The sequence below is a fragment of the Juglans regia genome, chromosome 16 (assembly GCF_001411555.2).
Source record: "Juglans regia cultivar Chandler chromosome 16, Walnut 2.0, whole genome shotgun sequence".
Lineage (NCBI taxonomy): Eukaryota > Viridiplantae > Streptophyta > Magnoliopsida > Fagales > Juglandaceae > Juglans > Juglans regia.
Window position 1 is genome coordinate 8,631,827 of NC_049916.1, and position 22,943 is coordinate 8,654,769.

The window sequence follows — 22,943 nt, forward strand, 5'->3', positions numbered from 1 at the left end:
CTGATTTATGAGAATAATATTTCCATTCAGCTCAGTATCAAATGCAAGATGATCATCGACACAATGCTATAGTGTGACAATAGGTCAGATGGAAGAAAAAAAGGTAGGAATTAGAGTTATAATCATAAATTCAAATGGTGATATTTGGCATCTTTGTGTTCAACTATTGATCAATGCATGAGGCCAGCAACTGCAGAAGCATTTGCCTTGAGACGAGCTATGATTTTATGCATTGAGCTGGGGCTGCATGTCCCATGTGATCCTAGAAGGAGATGCCCGTTTTATTTTTAAAGCAGCTACAAGTTATGAAGATATTTGCACTGATTATGGTGTACTGATAGAAGATGCAAGAAGGATGCTGCTAGAAAGGAAAAGCTGGAGTCTCAACTTTACATACAGAGAGGCATATTCTATTGCTCATAAACTTGCTAAATTAGCTACAACTGTGATGGAAGAGATAGTATGGATTGAGGAATGTCCTAGTCAAATACTTAGCTCTGAGTGTAGAGTGAGAAAGTTTTTAATGAACATTTTATTGATTATTTGGAATAAAACTATAAGCTATGCTTTGACTTTTTTAAAGAATAGAAAGGCTATACCAAACAAATTGCAACAGAAATCTTATAAGAATAAATGCGGGTGATACCTTGGAAATTGGAGCGTTGTCATCAAGCAATATTTCATCTCCATCGTGGCGACAATGTGGGGGATATCTCTTCTATTTTCAGGGACGAATTTGCTCGAGATAAGCGATAGACCAGATTCCAAACGATAATGTCTTCTCTTGAACGTTTATGGGGGGTCGAAATAGAAGCTCATGCATGTTGTTCGAATGAACACACTCTGGGCGGGAGTTCGTTCAAAGGCCCCCCCATTTGTTGGTAAATTTTCTTGGAAACTTGAAATTAGTAATACAAAATAAATATAAAGTTTCTTAAAATTGTGGAGATCCATTTGGGTATGGGGAGATGTTTGAAGGATGAGTTGCCATACAAAGGTGGAAATTGATCTCAGAGCGAGGCTCAGGTTACATGTACGTGGTGTAAATCAATTGGAATTTGGAATGGCATAACGCTGTAGGATCTTCCAGGCTACTTTCCAAATTCATAACTTTATGATTTTATGGGAGTTTTGACACTACCAGAGCTTCATCCAATTTGTTGATCGAATTGAGAAGCCCTGCTGAAGTTAGCATGTAGTATGAATTGTTGAGTGAGTGAGTGTGTACGTGCGTGTACTGATCATTTGATTGGTGAATTTATCAAGGAGCCAAATCATGGAATCTTCTGCATTTGTGATGGCGGTTCAGATTGGCAGGTCTTAAGAGCCAGTGGCTTTGTTCTACTAGGTGTTTTATACGAGTTAGCCGGTGGCGCACGACAGTGGTGGCCGGCAGCCCAATCTGGCCTGGCCACTTTATGGCAGTCACAAAATATTATTTTCTTAAAAAATTATCTTACCATGTGTGTAGGGGTCAAATCAACAGACTATAATTTAGTCTCGAGATAAAGCTGAAAATCAAGCTAAGAGATAAGGAAATACACTCAGAGTTCTAGAAGGAAAGACACTTAGACTTCTGAAAGGAAAAAGTTTCAGAAGACAAGTTAGACTCAATCACTCAAAATAAATAGACCTTTATATAAGGAGGAGATATCCACAAATCTGACAGACTCACCACAATTTCTCTATGCTTAGATTAAATTTCTCTATTGCATTATGAGATATGTAAGCCATGAGAGATTGTAAAATCACCTACTATAGTGAATTTCGCCTCCAAACAACCCATCATTACAAGAGAATGCATTTTTCAAAAAATGTCATTTTCATCCCAAAATAGTTTTAGAGATGAAAAAATTGTCTCTATTTTGTCTCAAAGGTTCGTCAAAAAAGATTTTGAAGATGAAATTTGATTTTCGTCCCCAAAAACACTTTTAGGGATGAAATCTGGCCGAAACGATCGAAAGCGTTCGAACAAGAATATTTTTTGGGGAGGAAACATTTTCGTCCCAAAAACCTGTTCGAATGGCACAAGTACTGTTTGAACACAAGTATCTATTCGAACATTATCAAAATTTGATTCGAACGACACAAATTTATTTGATCATGTTCGAAAGGAGTGAGTGTTTGAACATTTTATTTATGATCGAACAAACAAAATTTGATTGAACACCATTGTTAAATGTTTGAATTGAAAGAATTTGTTTGAACGGATGGTTCGATATTTTTGTTTGAACGTTATATGGTACATTCAAATGATGACAAATTATTTTAGTTCAAATGTTCAAACATGCAGTCTGTTCGAACATAAATTAATATATTCCAATAGGATTGACGGTTCTTAGTTCATTCGAATGGTTTTTGATTAGTCGTTTGAACGACATTTAAAATACGTTCAAAGGGTAATAAATTGTAAATTAACGTTTAAGCTGGGTATTTTACATTCAAATGGTACTCATGATATAGTAAGCTGTAAATTCAAAATAAGAAATTAATATTAAATATTATAATTAAAATATCACAATTGTTCAAATGTTGCATCAAGTCAGAATAAGTCAAAAGACATAACTAAAGAAAATAAGTTCTAAGATGGTGGTGGCATAGAGTTTTGGGACATCATTAATTGTCATTGTTCGATTATTTTTCTGGGATTGAATCTCCAGCTTCTTCTGCATGTTTTATTCTAATTTCGCCTCTCTATATCCGTTGCCTAATCTAATTGAGTCTGCAACTCTCGTTGCTTGGACCTCAAATGTTTAATCTCAAGTCTTGCTTTCTCTAATTCCCAAGAGTTGTTATTCGACTTGACCTGAGAAGAAGATGATGTTGAGGAAGACTTCATGCAACATTCTAAGCCCCTCAAATATCTAAAACGTGGTCCAAGAACTTGAGAAAAGATCTGAACATCGTTCACAGATTATTCATCAGATGGAGCCGTAGCATTTTCTTGAAGTAAGACCATATTGTCCTATAAAAAAAAATTATTAGAGATAGTATAAATTACAAAAATATTATTATATTATTAGACAATACAAATAAAAAAAAAACTAAACTTACATAATTTTCTTCTATTTTGCGACTGGTTTAAATACCATCACGATTTGTATGTGATTTAACATACAATTAGGTCAGATTATATCAATAGGACTATCTTGTTCCTGTAAAAAGAAAATCTATATTATAACTTTAATCACAAATTTTGATATGTTAATATTTAACAGGGACTAGTATAACGTTACCAATTTTTTTAATAGTCGATGAAAAGATCTAAAACCCGCATGATGGTGTATCACTAAATTTTCTCTATTTGCTTTGTTGATAGTACTCCATTGCTACAAAAAGAAACAACATTATTACTGTAATTGTTTAAAGCATCTAACATATACCATAAAAAAAATAGCAGTGAAATTACCTGATATGTGGGATCTTCAAACATATCACAAAGTTTTTCCCATTCGTTTGGTGGCATGTCTTGGAATGGATTTTGATGCGCTTTTGTGGCATTATTGAACTTCTAATAGTGTGCATGACATCTACTTTTGTATCTCTAGAATGCATTGGATATTAGCTCATCAACAGTTAATCGATCCTCTCGCTGGCCAAAATTGAGTTCAAACTCATCATTGAAAAAATTATAATCGATTAGTTCAAATAAAAACGAATTATAAATTAAGTAACAAGCTATACTTAATTATTTTCTAAGTAACTTATTACTAGGGCTGAACTTTTAACCCATGTTCCGTACCTGACTTGATCTGTTGAACGAACAGGACCCGATTTAGTCGACCCGAAATAGAAAACGAGTGAAGTGTTCCGCTTCCGATTTGTTCCGTTTGAAACGGGTTCGGGATCGATTAATTACTCGATACCCATAAAGTTAGCCTTCATTTTTTCAGAATCCAGTCTCCGTGACTTCTCTCCCATCTTCATTATTCGATTTCTTCATAATCTTTATCTTCAAAAGATCTTTGAGCCATATCGTGGTCTGACACCACCGAAGACATATTGGTACTAAAGCCGGTTTAGGACAAGAACTCTCCATTTGCATTCTGCTTCATGTCTGGAAAGCATTATTTTTTAACAACATTGTCATACGGAGTATTGCTCATGTATGAACAGGGTATTTGGGTATTGCAAAGTTTTGGTGTTTGAATAGTGTCTAGATGAGTTGGGAGCAGAAGAAATATAAGAGGGGTTTGAGGAAGATGAGGCGGTTAAGAAAGGAGTGTCAAAGCTCTCAACCATGTTTTCTTTGATCTTGTGGTCCTCCATTGAACCGGAGAAGCAAGTCGAGTGAAACGTCTTGCCAAAACGGTTCTTGTTTCCCTGTTGTACAAAGATGAATTTATCAACCAATGCAACATTGAAGGATGCGACTCCTCCGCATAGAAACGTGAGTTTTCTTCCAAGTTGAGATTATCTTGAAAATTCTGCAGATAACACACTCATTCTTGAAAGAGAAAACAAATATAAAATGAAGAACACGACAAAAAAGAGAAGATTAAATAATTGCAAATTAATCGAAGATGTGACTTCTTATTCTAAAGCAAACTCAAGTACTAGTGTTGTCTATTAAGCCACGTATTCAACCTCATCTCTAAGAAATTATATTGACTGCACTGACTGTAAAAAAGAAAAATAAATAAATAAAATCGATTCAGAACACCCGATTATTCCAAATGTATTTCTTGATCGGATAATCGGTTAATCAACTAATCGGAATACATCTGAATAGGTTCGGTCGGTATTTGAATTTTCAACGTCGGGTCGGGTCGGGTCGGGTGAACAGTCCTACTTATGACCAAGCAACGATTTTTTATGTGGTCTTTCACACCTTGAGAAACTTTAGCCCAAAAGAATGTCGCCATCGGTACGTATATGCGAGTGAGGGTACCAACATAGGAAGTAAGTCAAGCTGTCGAACCTCTAGAGCCACCGCTGTGATTATCAGGAATATCAACTTTAATTTTTTCTATTTTCCTTACTTTCTCTCTGCATACACCTCTAATAGCATCTCGACCTTGGTGATGGCTTACAACAACTATACGATAATTAAAGCACATTATATCAAAAAAATTATTTTATTTTAAAACACTCTTACTTAAATTATCACATAAAATCAAGTTTCTATATAGCATACATTGTTATGAGTCTAGTGATATTGGCCAACAATTCGTGGCAGACGAACCAATTGGAATGGATGGAAATGGCACACGAGTTGTTTTGTGTTTGGGAGACATATATGTTTTGAACTGTAATAAATTATTATTCACAAAAATGTTATTATTTTTACAACAACGATACTTACATAGAAAAATCTATCATTCACTATTAGTTTTGCTGGACCAGTCGCTCTCATCCTCATTAGACACTTCAGTTGACTCATGTTCTTTAGACAAGTCGCCCTCAATTACTTCTGGTTCAACAAATAAATTGATGTCTGATTCGTTTTCTTGATATCCTTCTTTATTTGTTAGACCATAAAATTATTTATGTTATCCATTTGCCTCTGAAATGTAATTATATACATTTCTTAATGAAAACTTATGTACTACTCGCCAAGGGTTTTCATACTCTAGATCATTTAAATGAAAAACTTGATATACTTGTTAACCGAGAATGAAATGATCATCCTCATACCATGTGTGAGATGTATTGACAATCACAAAATATTCATCATTACACACTCCTAACCTAAGATTTGAGGCATCCTACTAATTACATTTAAATAACTAGGCCATGTATGAGATATATTGACACTCACAAAATATTCATAATTACGCACTCCCGTGACTTCCTTCGCCTACGACCTCATGATTTTGAGTTTTCTATATCGTTCTTCGTCAGTCATGTGAAATCTATATCCACGCACCAAACATGTTAAGTATTGAATGGCTCGCTTGCGCAAACCACATGCCAAAGCATACATTTCATTTGAGATTTCTTCTGAATTATCACCATATTTCGATACAATCTACATCATTAAATTTTATTCCAATTATATCAGTATTAGATAGGAAAAAATCTATTTTAGCGGTAAGAAATTCGTAGTAGTACGATATTATTTACTAATACTGTATGTTCAAACCATTAGGCCAACTCTTCTTTGTGCTTTTTTTCTTTGCCAATTACATCATCCATTCAAAGTAATTGAATATATTCGATGCACATGTTCAAGTTAACAATTAATTCAAATCAGTTATATTATATTCTGTGACTTTTAATTTGTTTTGACACACACAGATCGCTAACCTGAAATAGTTGTCAATCTCTGTGCAGTTATTCAATACATACCAGCAAGCTCTATCAAACTCTTGTCCATATAAGTCATAGCCCCTTACGCTCCTATGAGGCGTATGATTTAAGAAAATACAGAGAATGATGAATTAACTCACAAATGTCCACCTTCATAATTTCGGTACAATCGTGTGAATCTAGTAACAACTCCACTGAAATACAAAGAACAAAATGTATATAATTTATTATCAATATATGACTTTATAATCGAACCTTCCGGACGAGTCTTATTCCCTAAAGATAGCTTAAGTTTTTTCAAAAACCATTCAATAAGACACATCCATCTATACTAGACCAGGCCAACAACTAAAGTCTCACGAGGCAGGTGCACAACTAAGTGAACAATTAAATCAAAGTATGATGGTGGGTACAAACTCTCTAATTTGTACAATATCACTGCAATGTCAGTTTCCATCTTTACTAATGCATCAACTTTCAACGTTCTATTACAAATGTCCATGAAAAATCCTCCTAATTCTGTCAGAACTGCACGAACATCTCGAGTAAACTTTCCACGCACCCCAACTGGTAACAAACACTGTAAAAATACATGACAATCATGACTTTTAAAACCAGTTATCTTCCAATCATGGGTTCGCACACATCTTGACATGTTCAAAGCATAGCCATAAGGTAATTTGATTACTATGAACCACTCACAGAATTTTTTTCTCTTATCATTTAACCATATATACCAACGAAGAGGCATATAAGATGACGACCCATTATTTTACAAATGCAACTCCTTCTTTATTCCCAACTCCTTTAAATCTTGACAAGAGTTAATTGTATCTTTATTTTTCCCTTCTATTAACATCAAAGTGCCCAGTATATTCTCGTATATATTTTTCTCAATGTGCATAACATCTAAATTATGGCATAGTGTCAAGGTATACCAGTATGACAACTCAAAGAATATTCTTTTTTGTTCAATTCAACTCTACCATGATCATGGGGTAAATATCAATTATGTCCCATGAAACATAATTTTCTATTATTTGTCAACCATTGAGACTGAATATCTTTATTACAAAAATGACAAGTCATTTTACCTTTTGTGTTCAACCCAGACAAGTTTCTGTATGCTAGAAAATCATTTATTATCCACAGCACTGCATCATGCATCTTGAGCTCTATTGATGAGGCCGCATCATATGTACTAACACCATGATCCTACAACTCTTTCAACTCTACAATCAATGGTTGAAGATACACGTCTATTTCATTCCCTAGTGATCTTGGTCTTGGTATAAGTAAATTCATCATAAAATATAGATCATTCATACACTTCAAATGTGGCAAATTATAGGACATTAATATGACTAGTCAAGTATTATGAGAAGTGCTCATGTTGTCAAATGGATTAAAATCATTTGTTGCTAACCCAAGACGTAAATTGCGAGATTTTTCGGCAAACCATTAGTACTCGGTAACAATTTGTTTCCATTGTAAAGAATCTGCAGGAAGCGAAAGAAAGTTTTCATTTCTAACTCTTTCTGTGTGATGCCAATACATATATTTTGCAGTCGAGCAGTACATAAAAATTTTTGAAGTCTAAGAATCAATGAAAAATTTCTTAACACTTTTTGAGATACATTATGCTTATCGGATGTCCATCTTGACTCATGACACACTAGGCATTCATCACATTCTGTTGCTAGAAGAGAACATAGTCATTCTTTTATGGGTGAGTGATATTATAAACGAATCTTATCTCTCGCTTCAATTGCTTCGATTCATAAAAATTATGGGATAATATGTCATCCGATAGGAGAGCCTCTTTAAATAAATCGAACAACATGTCAATAACCTTCACAGAAATACAACATATAGACTTAATATGAAGCAACCTCATTGTGAAAGATAGCTTGCTATGATGACTGCACCCGTCGTATAGTTGTCACTGTGCGTCTTCCCACAATCTTCCAACATTTGCGCTAGACTCAAATGACCAGTACACCCATCGTATAGTTATCATTGTACATCTTCCCACAATCTTCCAGCATTTGCGCTAGACTCAGATGACGAGTGCACCCCTTCTGCATCCCTCGCCCCAAACATTTCAGAACCAAGATCGCCTAACATCTCCACCATATCCTCTTTATTATCATCACTATTATCAAATACATCCGCATTTATCTCATTTACGTCGATGTCATTGTCTTCCGTGATTTGGTTTTTGGAGGCTTCCCTCACAAAACTTCTCACGATTTCACACGAAACGATCAACGGAGCTCCACGCTTGCCACTACCATGGTCGAGTACATCTCCTGCCCAAGCAGAGCTCCACACTCACACCTAATACGGTCGAGTACATCTCCTGCCTACTCTCCAAGCTGAGCTCTCCACCGCTTAGCACAAAATAAACAGACAATGAGGGACCAAACAGGAAACTAGGAACCAATTTTCAAAATCTATTCTGCAAATTATTGAGTTGAAGATTCTCAAGACCTTCTTGTTGAGCAAATCAACCTTAAGAATCGCAGTCATTTGTAGGGGTCAAATCAGCTGCTTATAATTCCTTGAGATAAAGCCGAAAATTAAGTTAAGAGATGAGGCTAAGAAGAGATAAGGAAATACACTCAGACTCCAAAAAGGAAAAAGACTTAGACTCCTAAAAGGGAAGAGATTCAGACTTCTGAAATAAGAATGCTTCACAATGCAAGTTGGACTCAATTACTCCAAGAAAATAAACATTTATATAAGAAGAAGATCTCCACAAATCTGACAAACTCACCACAACTTCTCTATGCTTAAATAAATTTCTCCATTGTACTGTGAGATATATGAGGCCATGAAAGTTTGTAAAATCACCCATTATAGTGGATTTCGCCCCCCAAACAACCCATGGACGTAGACATTATGCCGAATCACATAAACTCATGTGTCTCTCTTTATTTATTTTTGTTTACTTATTTATTATTTATTTTATATATGAACACTAAGAGCACTGTATCAATGCCTGAATCATCATCGTGAGCTGGAGATAATTCATTCCTCCCTTCCAGTCTTTTGTGTGAAATTAAGACATTAACAATGTAATCTTTAAGATTGGTTCACATCTTTTTCGTTAATAGTGATGGATAGAAAAATGGACAAAATGTTGAGTTTCTAATAGAGGGTTGCTAGATATACAAAATGATCCTACAAACTAACAATGTGTCAAGTTATCACAAAGTAAAAAAAAAAAAAATTCCCTCATTTTTTCTATTTTTTTCCATTTTGCTATTTCCCCATCATTCCCCCGCCTCCCCCCAGTCTCAGTCCCATCCCTTGACATTATCACCCCACCATTTGCTGATGTCATCACCCCTTACCAACTAGTACACATTTGTCTCTCACGATTTCTCCCTCTAATGATGTGAAAGAGGGCTACGCTGGGGGGCTTGGGTTTAGGGGATTAAGGAAAGGGAGGGAGGGGGGGAGGGGAACTCAAGATGAAGGGATGAAAATAAATGGAAAACAGAAAAGATGAGGAAAAAAAATTTTAATTTGTCACGTTAGTTTGTGAAATCCATTTTATGGGATCATTCGTATCTCTAGTTTTCTTTCTAACAAACGTGTAGCAGAGAGGGTTATTGCTAAAAAGAAAAATGCTAAAGTCATCGATATTTGGTTTTTTTTACTTAGTGATTAAGGAAGTGTTTTTATAGTAATGTTGTGATTTTTTTTTTTTTAAATTAAGAATATAAAAAAATGAATAAAAAAACATTTTTGTTCTTCTCGGGACCGGTCTCGTGCTACATCCTCAATGGATGTAACACTGCTCTTGCTAAAATACTCATACAGAGTACTAACCATGCAATAAAATATGCCAAAATATAGGGAGTGCCCCCATCAAAATTCCCTCTATTATACTCTTAATTAGGGGTGAGAATCAGGCGGTCCGGACCGGCCAATTCGATCCGGATCGAACCGGGAATGGTCCCAGTCAGTCTCAATCCGAATTTCATAGGACCAAATTTATTCGGTCTAGTCCACGGTCCAAGGGTTTTTCAGATCGGACCGGACCGGACCGAATGAAAATTAAAAAATATATATTTTATAATTTATATATATTAATTATATAATTTTCATTTAACCTAATCATATCACTAACTCACCATTAAGTAATTATTAACTAATACTAATATTTATAATTTTAAACTAATATTAATATTTATACTAATACAAGTATTCTATTAATAGTCTAGACTCTAGACTCTAATATGGTATAAAAAAGAAAAATACTAATAGTCTAATATAGACTATAGTTATAAACTTATACTAATATAGTTATAACTTATACCAAATCAATATAACTAATATTACTAATATATAGCTATACTATATTACTAATAGTCTAATACTAAAACTATTATATAGTTATACTAATCATGATTCATAATAACTAATCACTACAAGTCTATAGTATTAATGTATTATAATCTAATATATAGTATTAGTATCACTATATCATTATAATATATATATATATATATACACACACATATAATTTGATATACCTTTATTATAAATTCTTTGAATCTTTTGATGGGAATCAAAGTGGGCCTAAACTTAAAGATCCTTTGTAAGTTCCAGATAAGCCAATTACAAGATCAAGAGCTAAGAAGATCAAGGATGCAATGCAATGATTGGTGTAATTCACTTGGGACGAGTCTAGCAAGAGCCAAATATTCAATATGGGCTTGAGAGAAGGAGATCTAATGATTATCCACGTGATACAAGCTATGGAACAGTGCAACATAAATTAGGATATATTATTATGATTATGTGATTGAAGGCCATAGACTTGTTTATTTCATTAAAGGGGCTTATTTTATTAGTTATAGGAATTAGTATAAAATATTTGGGTTTGAGGATGCTTGGCCCACATATGTCTTATTTCTTATGAACTAAGGTTTTTGGGAAGACATTGTATTTTGGCCAATAGCTTATTTGGAAAGTTACTTTTTAGGAACTAGGGTTTAAAGATGTACTGTAGCGAGTTACTGTAGCTGCAATACTATTCACTCAGGGGCATTTTTGGAAGATGGAGATTTATTTTGGCTAGGGTTTGATTAGGTTTTGCTTTAAATACTCTTTATAGCCTTATTTTAATTAATTTATGAAATTTGATGAATTTATTCATTGTGAGTTGAGTTTTACTCCTCTTGTTCTTAATTGGACTTTTAAACTTATCAAAAGTAAATCACAACATTTGTGGTGTTCGTCCTTGTAATATGGGTTCTTGAGACAAGTTCTTCAACGTGTCTAGATTTTAATATAATCTAGGTTCTTGAAACAAGTTCTCATCGGGTCTAGATTCTCCATCTATTGACTTGATTTTGGCTTTGTTGTGGAGTTTTCAAATTGATTGTGAGTTCAAGTCATTCCATTCTCACGGGTTCATATCATCTTTACAATAGAAGTGGCGAGTTCAATGAGTTTATCTACCGTAACAAATCCTGATGTTTAGTTCTTTTTCATTTTATTTTGATATGGTGTGATGGTATAATTATGAAAAGACTTGGGTTTTTAAGAAAACAAATGAATGGATAAACATGGAGTTTCATTACGACTGATTCCTCTATACTCTCTCTCTCTTTTTGTGCATGAACATCTTCATATTGCTGGAAAATATGGTTTTCATATTGTTGGAAAATATGATCTTCATGCCATATACTCATTATATGTTAAGTTGTTAAGTTTTAGATTGTAATTTGTAATAACTTCTGCATTATTATTTTTTCTAGTTTTTTATATAGATTAGTTTTATTTTATCATTGTATTTTTCAAGATCAAGTTTATTTTTAGTATTTTTAGTTAAAAAATATATAAAATTTGAAGTGGGTCGAAAATAATTAAAATTAGGCAAAAATAAAAAACCAGATTTAGATGGTCTGAATGGCCCATTTTGGGCATGGTCGAAACCAAATGGAGCGACTGGACCGAAATGGACCGAACCGGTCCAGTCCTATATATTACTCGGTCGATCCAGGGTGAAAAATTCCTGGACCGAATAAGTCTAGTCCGGTCCACAAAACCGCCTAAGACGGACCAGACCAAGATCCCCCGAGTCTTAATTGTGCGAAATGGTTTCCATCTTCCAACCCATATGTGGTTAAGAGTTTGTGATTTGGGACCACTGGATGTGATAACTTTGAATAGGTCGTCGTCCATGGGCGTTGATATTATGCTTAATAATCAAATTAAGCTCACGTTTTTAGAACCTGGATTGTTCTCAACAGTAACCTTCTGTATGAGATTTTACAACCAATCAACGCGATAGCATCATTTCATTAAAAATACTAATTTTTTTTACTTGCATTTTAAATTCAACAGTAACCTTCTGTATGAGATTTTACCACCCACCATGTCTAAATTAGAGTTGTAAGATAAATAAAAAATCGTAAAAAAGTTATATGTATATCATTAAATACTAAGCCCAACTCCCATTTGAAGGCGCTAAACATTCACATAGTCAAAGTAGAATTTGAATCCTTGAGCTACTCTCAAATGCCATATTACTCAGTCCCAAAGCCATGTTAAAAGCTAAACGACCACATTTCCATTTTTTCTGATTTTTCCTCGTCAATTTATATCCTCGAGCCTCCTTCATCCTCCGGCAGCTATACGAAGACGAAGACATTTTAGTAACTTTTAAATTGAGAGATGAAATAAAATAAAATAATTTTAAATGAGTTAAATAAAATATTATTAGAATATTTTTTTTAATATTAATATTATTTTGAGACTTAAAAATTTTGAATTGTTTATTATATTTTGTGTAAAACTTTAAGAAAATTGTAATCATGATATAAAATGAGATGAGATCACTTCTCAATCCAAACGGGACTTTAAAGCTATCTACATATAAGTAAAATTTCAATCTGAGCTCTGAATGATTAATGATCAATTCACAAGGTCGGATGAAATGCTTGGAGACTCACTAATGCCAGCATGTTAGATACGGTCCATCATTGGTTCCGAACTTAACATGGCTTTCGCATTTGACTAAAGATATCTCCAGTAACTCGCACAGCGGCTGAGTGAGGGAGGGAGGGAGGAGGCAAACAAAGAAGCATATGACTGAAAATTCCACTAGACTCACTCCTTACGCGGTCAGATCACGATCCTCATCAGGCAAGGTGTCGGGTTGAGCCCTAAAACGAATGCCCAGTCCTGCTTAACATGAGATTTTAAATACACGTCGCTTGAACTCAAAAGCATACTGTTTGTATAGACAACCAAATCATATACATTAATATTCCACATTCGATTCGTATCACAGTCAACACTAGCGAGAAAAATTACATTTATAATGTACAGAACAAAACTGAACAAGCACATGACACGGCGAATAAGGCGTAAAATTACAGCATGTAAGGGAAAAAACATGGGAAAAAGTACCTCAACTAGCACAGCATATGAAGCAAAATCCCCGTCCAGAGGGATTAGTACAAAATTCAGGTCCTTTGCAATTCAGGCAACCTTGGAAAGAGCATATCACAGCATCTCTAATCGGTGAATTTATAATGATCTCCATGTTCTTGAAAATTATTTACAGGTCTGAGTCCAGCCGGCTCGCCAAGCACAACTCATGCAATTCATTAAGTATCCATTCCTCCCCTGTTTGCCCACCCAATACTAGGACCCTCGTCCCCCCAACCACACAAGTGCTATGACCCCAAGCAAATTTTGGTGGTTGCCCAGGAACATTGAGGATCCTCCACGATGGTTTCTCCTCAGAAGGATCCAAAAGAAATAGCTGTGAAGGGGAGTGAAGCCCGGCAACGGAACCACCAAAAATGATAATCCTGCCACAAGGCATGCTGACAGCAACATGATCAAGTCTAGGTGGAGGAACCACGGCACTCTGGCTACCCGTGCCAGTGAATGCACTACACTCCAGTAGCCTCCACTGAGGCTTTTCATCTGCTAAATCAATAGTGTAAGCCTCACCTGATCGCAACCGCAGGTTCCCACTCCTGGCAAGTCCACCAAACATAAGAATTTTGGTCTTACCATAAACTGAAAGTGAATGTCCTAACCTGGAGGGAGGAGCCCAAGAAGTTGGAATCTCACTCCACATTGGTTTCTCGGTTGTGAGATCCAACAAGAATGTGTCATTAAGCAGTACCCCTGAATCTGTGCATCCACCTGAGACAACTAATTTAGAACCTTCTATTGTGCAAGAGCTATGCCAAGATCTAGGGAGAGGGGGAGTTCCACAGAAGACTTCTCTCCACGTTGGCTGTTTGGCATCCAAGTCTAGAACGAAAACATCATTGAGCAATCCCTGCCGACCGCATCCTCCAAAAACCACCAACCAAGAATCATTTAAACATGAGAGTGTGTGGCCCCAGCGCCCTGGGGGGGATGATTTCACACTCATGCGATGCCACTCTGGATTTGCAGTATCAAGATTGAGAACAAATGTGTCATCCATTGGCTGCATATCAACTCCTTCCCCTCCAAACAATACAAGCTTATTACCTGCTGCACAAGCACTGAAATTGCAACGTGAAGGTTCCACTCCACCTCCAACTGTCAGTTTCCTCCAACAAACAGCCTCAAGAGTAGTCAGTTCCCTGGCCAGACGCCCCCACCCTAACTTCCTTGTCAGCAGTTCCAATGTACCCGTTACTTCTCTTCCCCAAGCATTTTGGCATACCATCTTCCTCACATGCTCATTCTTTGTCAACTGACGGATCCTTCTGCAGACAGACCCAATGGATGCTACATCCCTTGGTGTCAAGCGCGATAAAATGTTGTAAGCCAAGACTTCATCTGAGAGCTGTAGCATTCCACATATTTCTTGATGCTGGTGGAGTGGTGATTGAGCAGCACTCACTGCAGAATATTTTCCTGACTGATCAAGCTGCTGATCACAAGTCTCTTTAAAAACTGGATATGATTCGTGGTTCAGATCTATTTTCGCTTCAGAAAAAACTTGAATACCTATAATATGTGTGATAATTCCATCGTCGTCATGGATAGGTACAAGTCTTAGCATGTTTACCAAGGGAGTGCCATCCTTCCTGAAATTAAGGAGCTCGCCTTGAAATGCAACACCTACCTCGAGACGGCTTCTAATCTCAGAAACAACAACAGGATTCACCAAGGGGTGCCGCCTTTGCGCATGGGGATCCCGAAATTGTAAAAACCGACTGGAAAAAGAAAAAAAATATCTATAATGGGCCACTTGAATATCTGTCTGACTATAACAGGTTAATGAACTCTAAAAAAATTATAACTATAAAAAATATATATTCATGGTAAATGTAGAGAACATCAGAATAACCCATAGAACCAATAATTGGTTGATAACCTCACAATACAAACTTCCACAATATTCCGGGTATGAGTTTCTACAGAAAGTTTAGTATTTTAACTTTTGAAAACTGGTGACATTATCCAAAAATTAACCAGCATCGACGGAAAAACTTCAGAGACACCATGCAGTTGCAAAATGCAATAATCCTATAGGTATAACTGCAGTCTCCCTAACCCCAGCAAATCAATTGAACACAGACGATAAAGATATAAAGAAAGTTGAAGGCTGCAAATTTCGTTAACTGAATATGGATTCAAAATCTAGCATTAGAACAACTCAACATGCCAGATCACTGAACTGGGCTGACCATCCAGTGAGCAAAGTGATTGATGTAACACAAGTTGTCACTATATTTCAAGAGGTGGCTAGTTTTTTTTTTCTCTGTCTTGGTTTATTTTATTCATTTTCGTGTTTTATTAGTTTAGGACATCAGTACATTTTCAGGTTTTTAAAGTAACGTTGGTATATGTTTTATTCATTCTTCTGAACTCTTTTAGTTATTTCCCTTTTTAGGCTCCAACGACTATAGGCTCTCTTAAGATCTAGATTTGTGGCCTATATAAGAGTTAATATTGTATATGTCCAATGTACTCGGGTTATTGCCTAGCCTTATTATCAATAAAATTTGTTTACCGATAAAAAAATAAAAAAATAAAAAAGAATTCATATTGAACCATATTAGAATAATTGAGTTTATTATTGATTTGTTACTACTAAAACGAGAGTTTTTTTTTTTTCTTGTTCTTTTTCTTTGTGCTTAAAAGGATTCAGGAGTGAAACTATTATTTTCTACTCCATCAGTTCCGTTAGGTAAATCAGTATCAAAACCATTTTTCCCTTGCTTGATGGTTAACCCACGCAACAATGGCAACCTCTTTGGCAATGCAACTTATGAGATAAAGCCTGTACATAACCAAATTAACTCCCTTCCAGAGTGAGACACAGCAAGCTTTGCATGACATTCAAACAAGAGTTGCTCAGCCATTGCTTAGCCATTGGTGGACCCATAAGAAGAAGAAGAATAAACAGAAGCAACAAATCACATATTTGTCAATGAGATTATTTAAACATAAAAAGGAAGCTTGTTCAACTTTCTCTGCCCACTCACCTTTAAAACTTCAGCAACGCCAATAGTTTGTCCATATCCATCACTCACAAGTCAGAAATACCAAGACTTAAATTATAGTCAAAAAAATCCCAATCAAGTGAAAAGCTTCAAGCCTCACTATTACCACTTTCAACATGTCAAAATAAGTGACTGAACACTTGCATTGGGAAATCACTCGATCTGACAAGTTAGTCAAGGTCAATTTCAGGTTAACAGCTTTCTGTTACTCATCTGAGTTCAACAAGGGATTTTACTAAACAGATCTGATACCTATTAGACTCGGAAGATTCCATGCTAATGAAACATAGCTTAAATGGAACCTGCCCCCCACCCCACCCCCGCTTCCCCCGTAGGAATGGATTGAAGACCTACTTGATGTCAGTAGCTGTCAAAAAGAAAACTGCATGAACTTGGTTTAATCGTGTTAAGACATGTTTCATTCGCACGGTCTCCGGGATTCCTCATCATCAAAAAGAAAAAAGAAGACTACTTGAAGAATTAGGTGATTCAATTCTATAGGGAACTCTTCTCACTGTAAAGGAACACCTTGTTTTGCTGTCGAGGATATAAAAGTTTCATCTTAAAGTGCAAATTATATACCAATATGACCAAATCGAATCGTAGTAAATATGTGTGAGATCGGAAACGAATAATTTTATCACCTATAAATGATGTGTAGATAAATCATAGCAACGAAGCAGAGGGGGGAAACAGGGGAAATATATTACCAGTTCCGACCGAGGACCTCGTCGGCACGGTAGCCGGTGAAGAGCTCGAAGACTTTGTTGACATAAATGACTGGGAAATCGAATTCAAGTGCATCGGATACCACGAAAGAGGTGGGCGTCATTGGGTAAAAGAATCCCGGCTTCAAAGGGAGCTCGCTTTCCTCTTCTTCTACTTCTTCTTGCTCTTGCTCTTCCACAGATTCACGTTCTTCTCCCCTAGCACATTTTAGTCTCTTCCCTCCCGAGCTCCGAACTTGTTCCTTTTCTTCTTGCTCCTTAGCCATGGCCATTGAGATTTTTGCAGAGATATTTTCGCACCCGCACGCAGAGATATTAATATAGGTTGAAGTTGTCAAATGAAAAGGCTCCATCTGAGTATTTAAGTACGAAAATACCCCTGAGTATTTATTCAGGAGCTGTGCTACTGATCAGTCATTTTTCACGGTCGATCCGCAGCACACGTTATTTGGTCTTATTTTATTTTATTTATTTTTATTTGTTGCAAAACATACCAAACCTTCTAACTTCTACTTCTCTCTCTCATTAACTATCTCGTAAGTGACTCTCTCCCTCATCTCTCTCTATTATCAGCGGCTCTCTCTCTCTCCAGCTCTTTCTCTCTCCTCGACTCTCTCTCTCATCCCTCATCGTCTCTCTCTCATCTCGATCTCTCTCTCATCGTCTCTCTCAATCTAATAATAATTTTAAATTTGAGAAATGTATAATTTAAATGATGCTACGTAAGATATATAAAAGTGGCTACTCTCAATAGTGATTGCTCCTAATATTTTTCTTTTATCTAGTGACAATGAGTTCATCAAATTTTAATTTTTCCAGAAAAAATAAAAAGTAAGCATTCATAAAGAATTAAAAAACAAAATTGCATGTATCAGTTTCAAATATTATAAATTTATTTTCAAATCTACTGTTTTTAAAAATAAGATTGAAATATAGTATAAAACATTTATTGAGAGTCATGGGCAATTACAATAATAAAATGGTACGAAAAATGGTATAAAAGAATAATATATAACATTTTTAGTAAAAATAGTTTAAGTATAGTATTAGATCTAAACAAATTTTACACGGTTATATGAAATAATGTAGTACGTTAGATTTATTTTATAATAAAAAAATTTTAAAATTTAATAAATTACATTTTGTATGAAATTTATGTATAGATGAATTTCGATGTGTAAAGTCCTGCATGTCCATAGACAAGGAAATAAAACAGCTCGTAGACTTGTCTGTTATGCTTGGAATGTGGAGGGTATAGAGTTGTGGGAGACAGATGTCCCAATTTCGGTATCACAAGAACTGTATGTAACTCTTTGATTTTGTTAACGAAATGATTGCCTAAAAGAAAATAAATAAATAAATTGGTCAGAGAATGGCAATGTAGTAATTTGAGAAACAAGGGAGGGGTAGTCATGGCAATGAGTGGCCTGGTCGGTGCAGTGGGCACCACGTGTCGTGTGTAACTGATTGATATTTTGAGGAAAGGAAAATATCTAGATATAAAGACATGCCCACTCGGAAACTCCCACCGGCCATGTGTAGCTACCACGTCATGGGGTTGGCTAAGAATATATTATAGTGTCCTCTAGACTAGACGTGGTGCTTCTAAACTTTTCGCTTAAGTTAAACTTACTAGAAATTTATTCTATTATGCAAAATAAATATGATAAAAAACAAATTTCATAATATAATTACAATATTTTTTATACAATGCATGGATCATAAAAGCTTACAAATATCTACCAAGAACGATATATCATTCGGATATAGCCACCTATTGATCATACAAAAGGAAAAATAAAACTAAAAAAATAACAAAATATATATTTAAAAGAAAATATATGCATCATCCTCTCATCATATCATGATATAATATTAAATGATATGTTTACAAATGAAACATAATAAATAAAAATATCTAAGTATGAAAGGTTGCTTTTAGCATATTAATTTTTAAAAATATTTTTCTTAAAATAAAAAAATGAGTAGCAAAGCAGCCTAATTGTTTAGAAATTAAGGGTAGAAAGACATGACAATTGATAAAGCCTGAAAAAATACGCTATATATAAAATGTCATGTCCTATGAGTTTTTGTTACGTATATCTAATATAAGTGAATAATATCGGATACTTCAAGGGATTAGTTCCTCCAAAACATGCAATGAAAGCCAAATGATGTGATGCTTCATTGATTAAATAACTGGACTATAAATACAACCCAAATAATAATATGTTGATGATCATGCTTAACCATGATCTAACCCATTACATAATAACTGAACATCACTAAACCATTACATAACCCAACTAATAACTGGCCCCCACATGGCCTACTAGACTAAGGACTCGGTCAAAGTAAGAACTAAAAATAATATGAACATTCTGAAATACTTGGACTTATGAGGTGAACACGTAATGACAATTGTTAGCCGTTAGATCAAGTGGATGGCTCAGATAAGGCCATATGAGAGGGTAACGTGATAAACCTCCCCTCTTCAAGGACCTTGTCAGCAAGGGCCCCAAAATTTTCACTAAAAACCCTAACGTCCTCCCAAGTCGCCTCCTCATCTCCCATGCCAATCCATTTTACCAAAATCTCTATGGTAGCTCATTGTCCTTGCTTCTTAAGTCTCCGATTAAGGATCTTTTCTGGTTTAGGGAAGAGAGAGTTGACTGGTGGAAGCTTCGGCTACAGAGTAGAGGAGGATCCCAGTCGTTTCTTCAAGGAAGAAACATAGAAAACAGGGTAGATCTTGGATTCTAGTGGTAGTCGCAAGCAATAGGCAACCTTTCCAACTTTTTCTTCAATCAAGAAAGGTCCATAGTAGTGGGGTGCAAGCTTTTAGTTCCATCGAGCAGCAGCTGAGAGTTGACGGTATGGTTTTAGCCTTAGGTACACCCAATCGCCGTTTGCAAATTCCCTCTCTGTTTGATTTAGATCTGAAAATTTCATCATCCTTTCTTGTGCTTCCCGTAGGATGTCCTTTCATGATTTGGAAAGTGGTATCCCTTCAACAAATCTTCAATAGCTTGAACCTTAGCTATGCCCGGAGCGTACTGTAGTAGACAAGGAGGAGGGTAGCCATAAACGGCTTCAAATGGTGTCGTTTTGGTCGAGGCATGCTCATTGATATTTATACCAATATTATGCGAGAGAAAGCCATTTGCTCCATGCCTTGGGTTTGTCACTAGTGAATCTGCGAAAGTATCCCTCTAAACAATGGTTGGCTATCTCTGTCTAACCATCCATTTGCGGGTGGTAAGCGATGCTAGTGTTGAGTTGAGTTTGCTGTAGCCGAAAGAGCTCCTTCCAAAAATGAGAGATCAAGATGGGATGTCTGTCACTTACAATAGATTTAGGGACACCATATAATCTGAAGATGTTGTCAAGAAATAGCCCAGTGATAGTAGTTGCGGTGTAGGGATGACTGAGTGCAATGAAGTGAGCATACTTAGTCAAACGGTCGACAACTACCATGATAACATTTTTGTTATGGGATTGGGGTAACCCTTCGATGAAGTCCATGCTAATGTCAATCCATGGTCTTTCTGGAATGAGTAGTGGCTGAAGTAGTCTCGCAGGATGGATGTGTTCAACTTTACTTCTCTGACAATTCTCACATTCTCATACATGATGCCTGACGACAACCTTTAATCCAGGCTAGTAAAAATTCTTTTATGACCCAAGCTAAGGTTTTGTAATATCCTGAATGTCCTTCTAATGGATGATTGTGCATCTCTTGTAGGGCCAACTACTGGAGCTCACGACTAATGCCTAAGTGGATTCTGTCTTTGTAAAGTACTATGCCTTGCGATAGTCAGAACTTTGGTCTGAGAGAGTGACATCCTGTATCTACCTAAGAAGTCTTTGAAGAAGCTCATCTGCTGGGTAAACCTTCTTTACTCTGTCAATCCAAGGTGTTTCCAATTGTGTGAGAGTTACTGCATAGACTATTGGTTCCATATTTTCCATCCTGGACAAGGCATCCGCAACTTTGTTCTCATACCCAACTTTGTATTCTACTGTAAACTCATATCCTATCAGCTTTGAGATCCATTTTTTCTATGTTGGAGTACTAATTCGATGCTCGACCAAATATTTAAGTGCAGGTTGGTCTATGCGAATTTTAAACCTTTGCCCCAGTAAATATGTCCTCCATTTTTTTACTGTCATCACAAGAGCAATGAGCTCTTTTTCGTATGTAGATAAATGTAGGTTATTGCCCTTGAGGCTCTGACTTAGATAGGCCAAAGGCCTTCCCTCTTGCATTAGTATTGCGCCAATGTCGTCTCCTGACACATCACATTCAACAATGAATGTTTTTGAGAAATTCGAGAATCCCAAAACCAGGAGAGTAGCCATAACTTGTTTGAGGTGGTGGAAAGCTTCTGTGGCTTTTGAATTATACTGAAATGCATCCTTCCGTAGTAGGGCAATAATGGGGCTGCTATGCTTCCGTAATTCTTGATGAATTTGCTGTAGTAACCCATGAGACCCAAAAACCCTTTAAGAGCCTTAAGTGAAGTAGGTAAGGGCGACTGCAATATACTATAAATCTTGTTGGGATTTGCTTGGACCCCACTTGAGGAGATGATATATCCCAAGTACTCTATTTCCGAGCATTTAAATCTACATTTTGGCATTTTTGCATACAATTGGTGCTGTTGGAGTAACTTCAGCACTGTTTATATATGTAAAATATGAGAATGAATTTTAGCAAATAGGGGTGAAAAATTTCATTCACAAGCTCTTGAAAGGTGGATGGGGCGTTAGTAAGGCCAAAAGATATTACTAGAAATTCATAATGCCCTTGGTAGGTTTGAAGGCTGTTTTTGGAATATCATGAGGTTCTACACGACTTTGATGGTACCTCGATCATAAATCCAATTTAGAAACTATTGAGGCCCTTCCCAATTCATATAAGAGTTCATCAATGATAGGAATTGGATACTTATCTTTGATGGGAGCTTGATTGAGAGCCCGGTAGTCAACACACATGTGCCAACTACTATCCGCTTTGCGCACCAATAATACAGGGGAAGATAAGGGCTTTGGCTTGGTCGTATGACTCCATTTTTTAACAGATCATCAACTATTCTCTCAATTTCTTCCTTTTGATAGTAAGGATAGCGATAAGGCCGAATGCTAATTGGATTGGTGCCATCCATGAGTGGAATCTTATGATCATGACTTTGGTGGGGGGATCCCTTTTGGGTCCTAAAAATTGAATGAAATTGCTTTAACAATGGTTGTAACTTCTCAGGAGCAGTGGTTGATGAGTTTTCATTTGAAACTTCCATTAATTGTAGCACTAACCCTTTGTGAGTCCTATTTTTCTGCATATAAAAATTTTTTGCATCTTTCATAGTTAGATCTGAAAGGCTAAGCCCTTGAAGCTGCATCATTTTCCCCCACTAGGTAAATTTCATAGTAAGTTGGGTGAAATCCCAAAGAATAGGGCCTACGTAGGAAAGCC

At 36.0% G+C, this 22,943-nt stretch overlaps 1 protein-coding gene across 2 annotated transcripts; it reads right to left on the reverse strand.

The window, feature by feature from the left end:
• Positions 1-13,157: 13,157 nt before the first annotated feature.
• On the reverse strand, positions 13,158-17,820 carry LOC108986473 (adagio protein 3). 2 transcript variants are annotated; one of them, XM_035686629.1, is made up of 3 exons: positions 17,450-17,768; positions 13,687-15,446; positions 13,158-13,458 (listed from the first exon to the last, which is right to left on the reverse strand). In XM_035686629.1, the coding sequence occupies exons 1-2, from the start codon at positions 17,737-17,739 to the stop codon at positions 13,838-13,840; spliced, it is 1,899 nt and encodes a 632-aa protein (XP_035542522.1). In that variant the 5' UTR covers positions 17,740-17,768; the 3' UTR covers positions 13,158-13,458; positions 13,687-13,837. The 2 variants fall into 2 exon arrangements, with proteins under 2 accessions (XP_035542522.1, XP_018814644.2); XM_018959099.2 differs by lacking the exon at positions 13,158-13,458 and having other exon boundaries at positions 13,519-15,446; positions 17,450-17,820.
• Between the last annotated feature and the right edge of the window lie 5,123 nt (positions 17,821-22,943).

Bases quoted from the DNA above. Each gene is read 5' to 3' on its own strand.
- LOC108986473 (XM_018959099.2), bottom strand. From the start codon at position 17,820: ATGGAGCCTTTTCATTTGACAACTTCAACCTATATTAATATCTCTGCG. The intron at 15,447-17,449 runs GTAATATATTTC...TTCTTTTTCCAG, and splicing joins GAGGTCCTCGGTCGGAACTG to TCGGTTTTTACAATTTCGGG.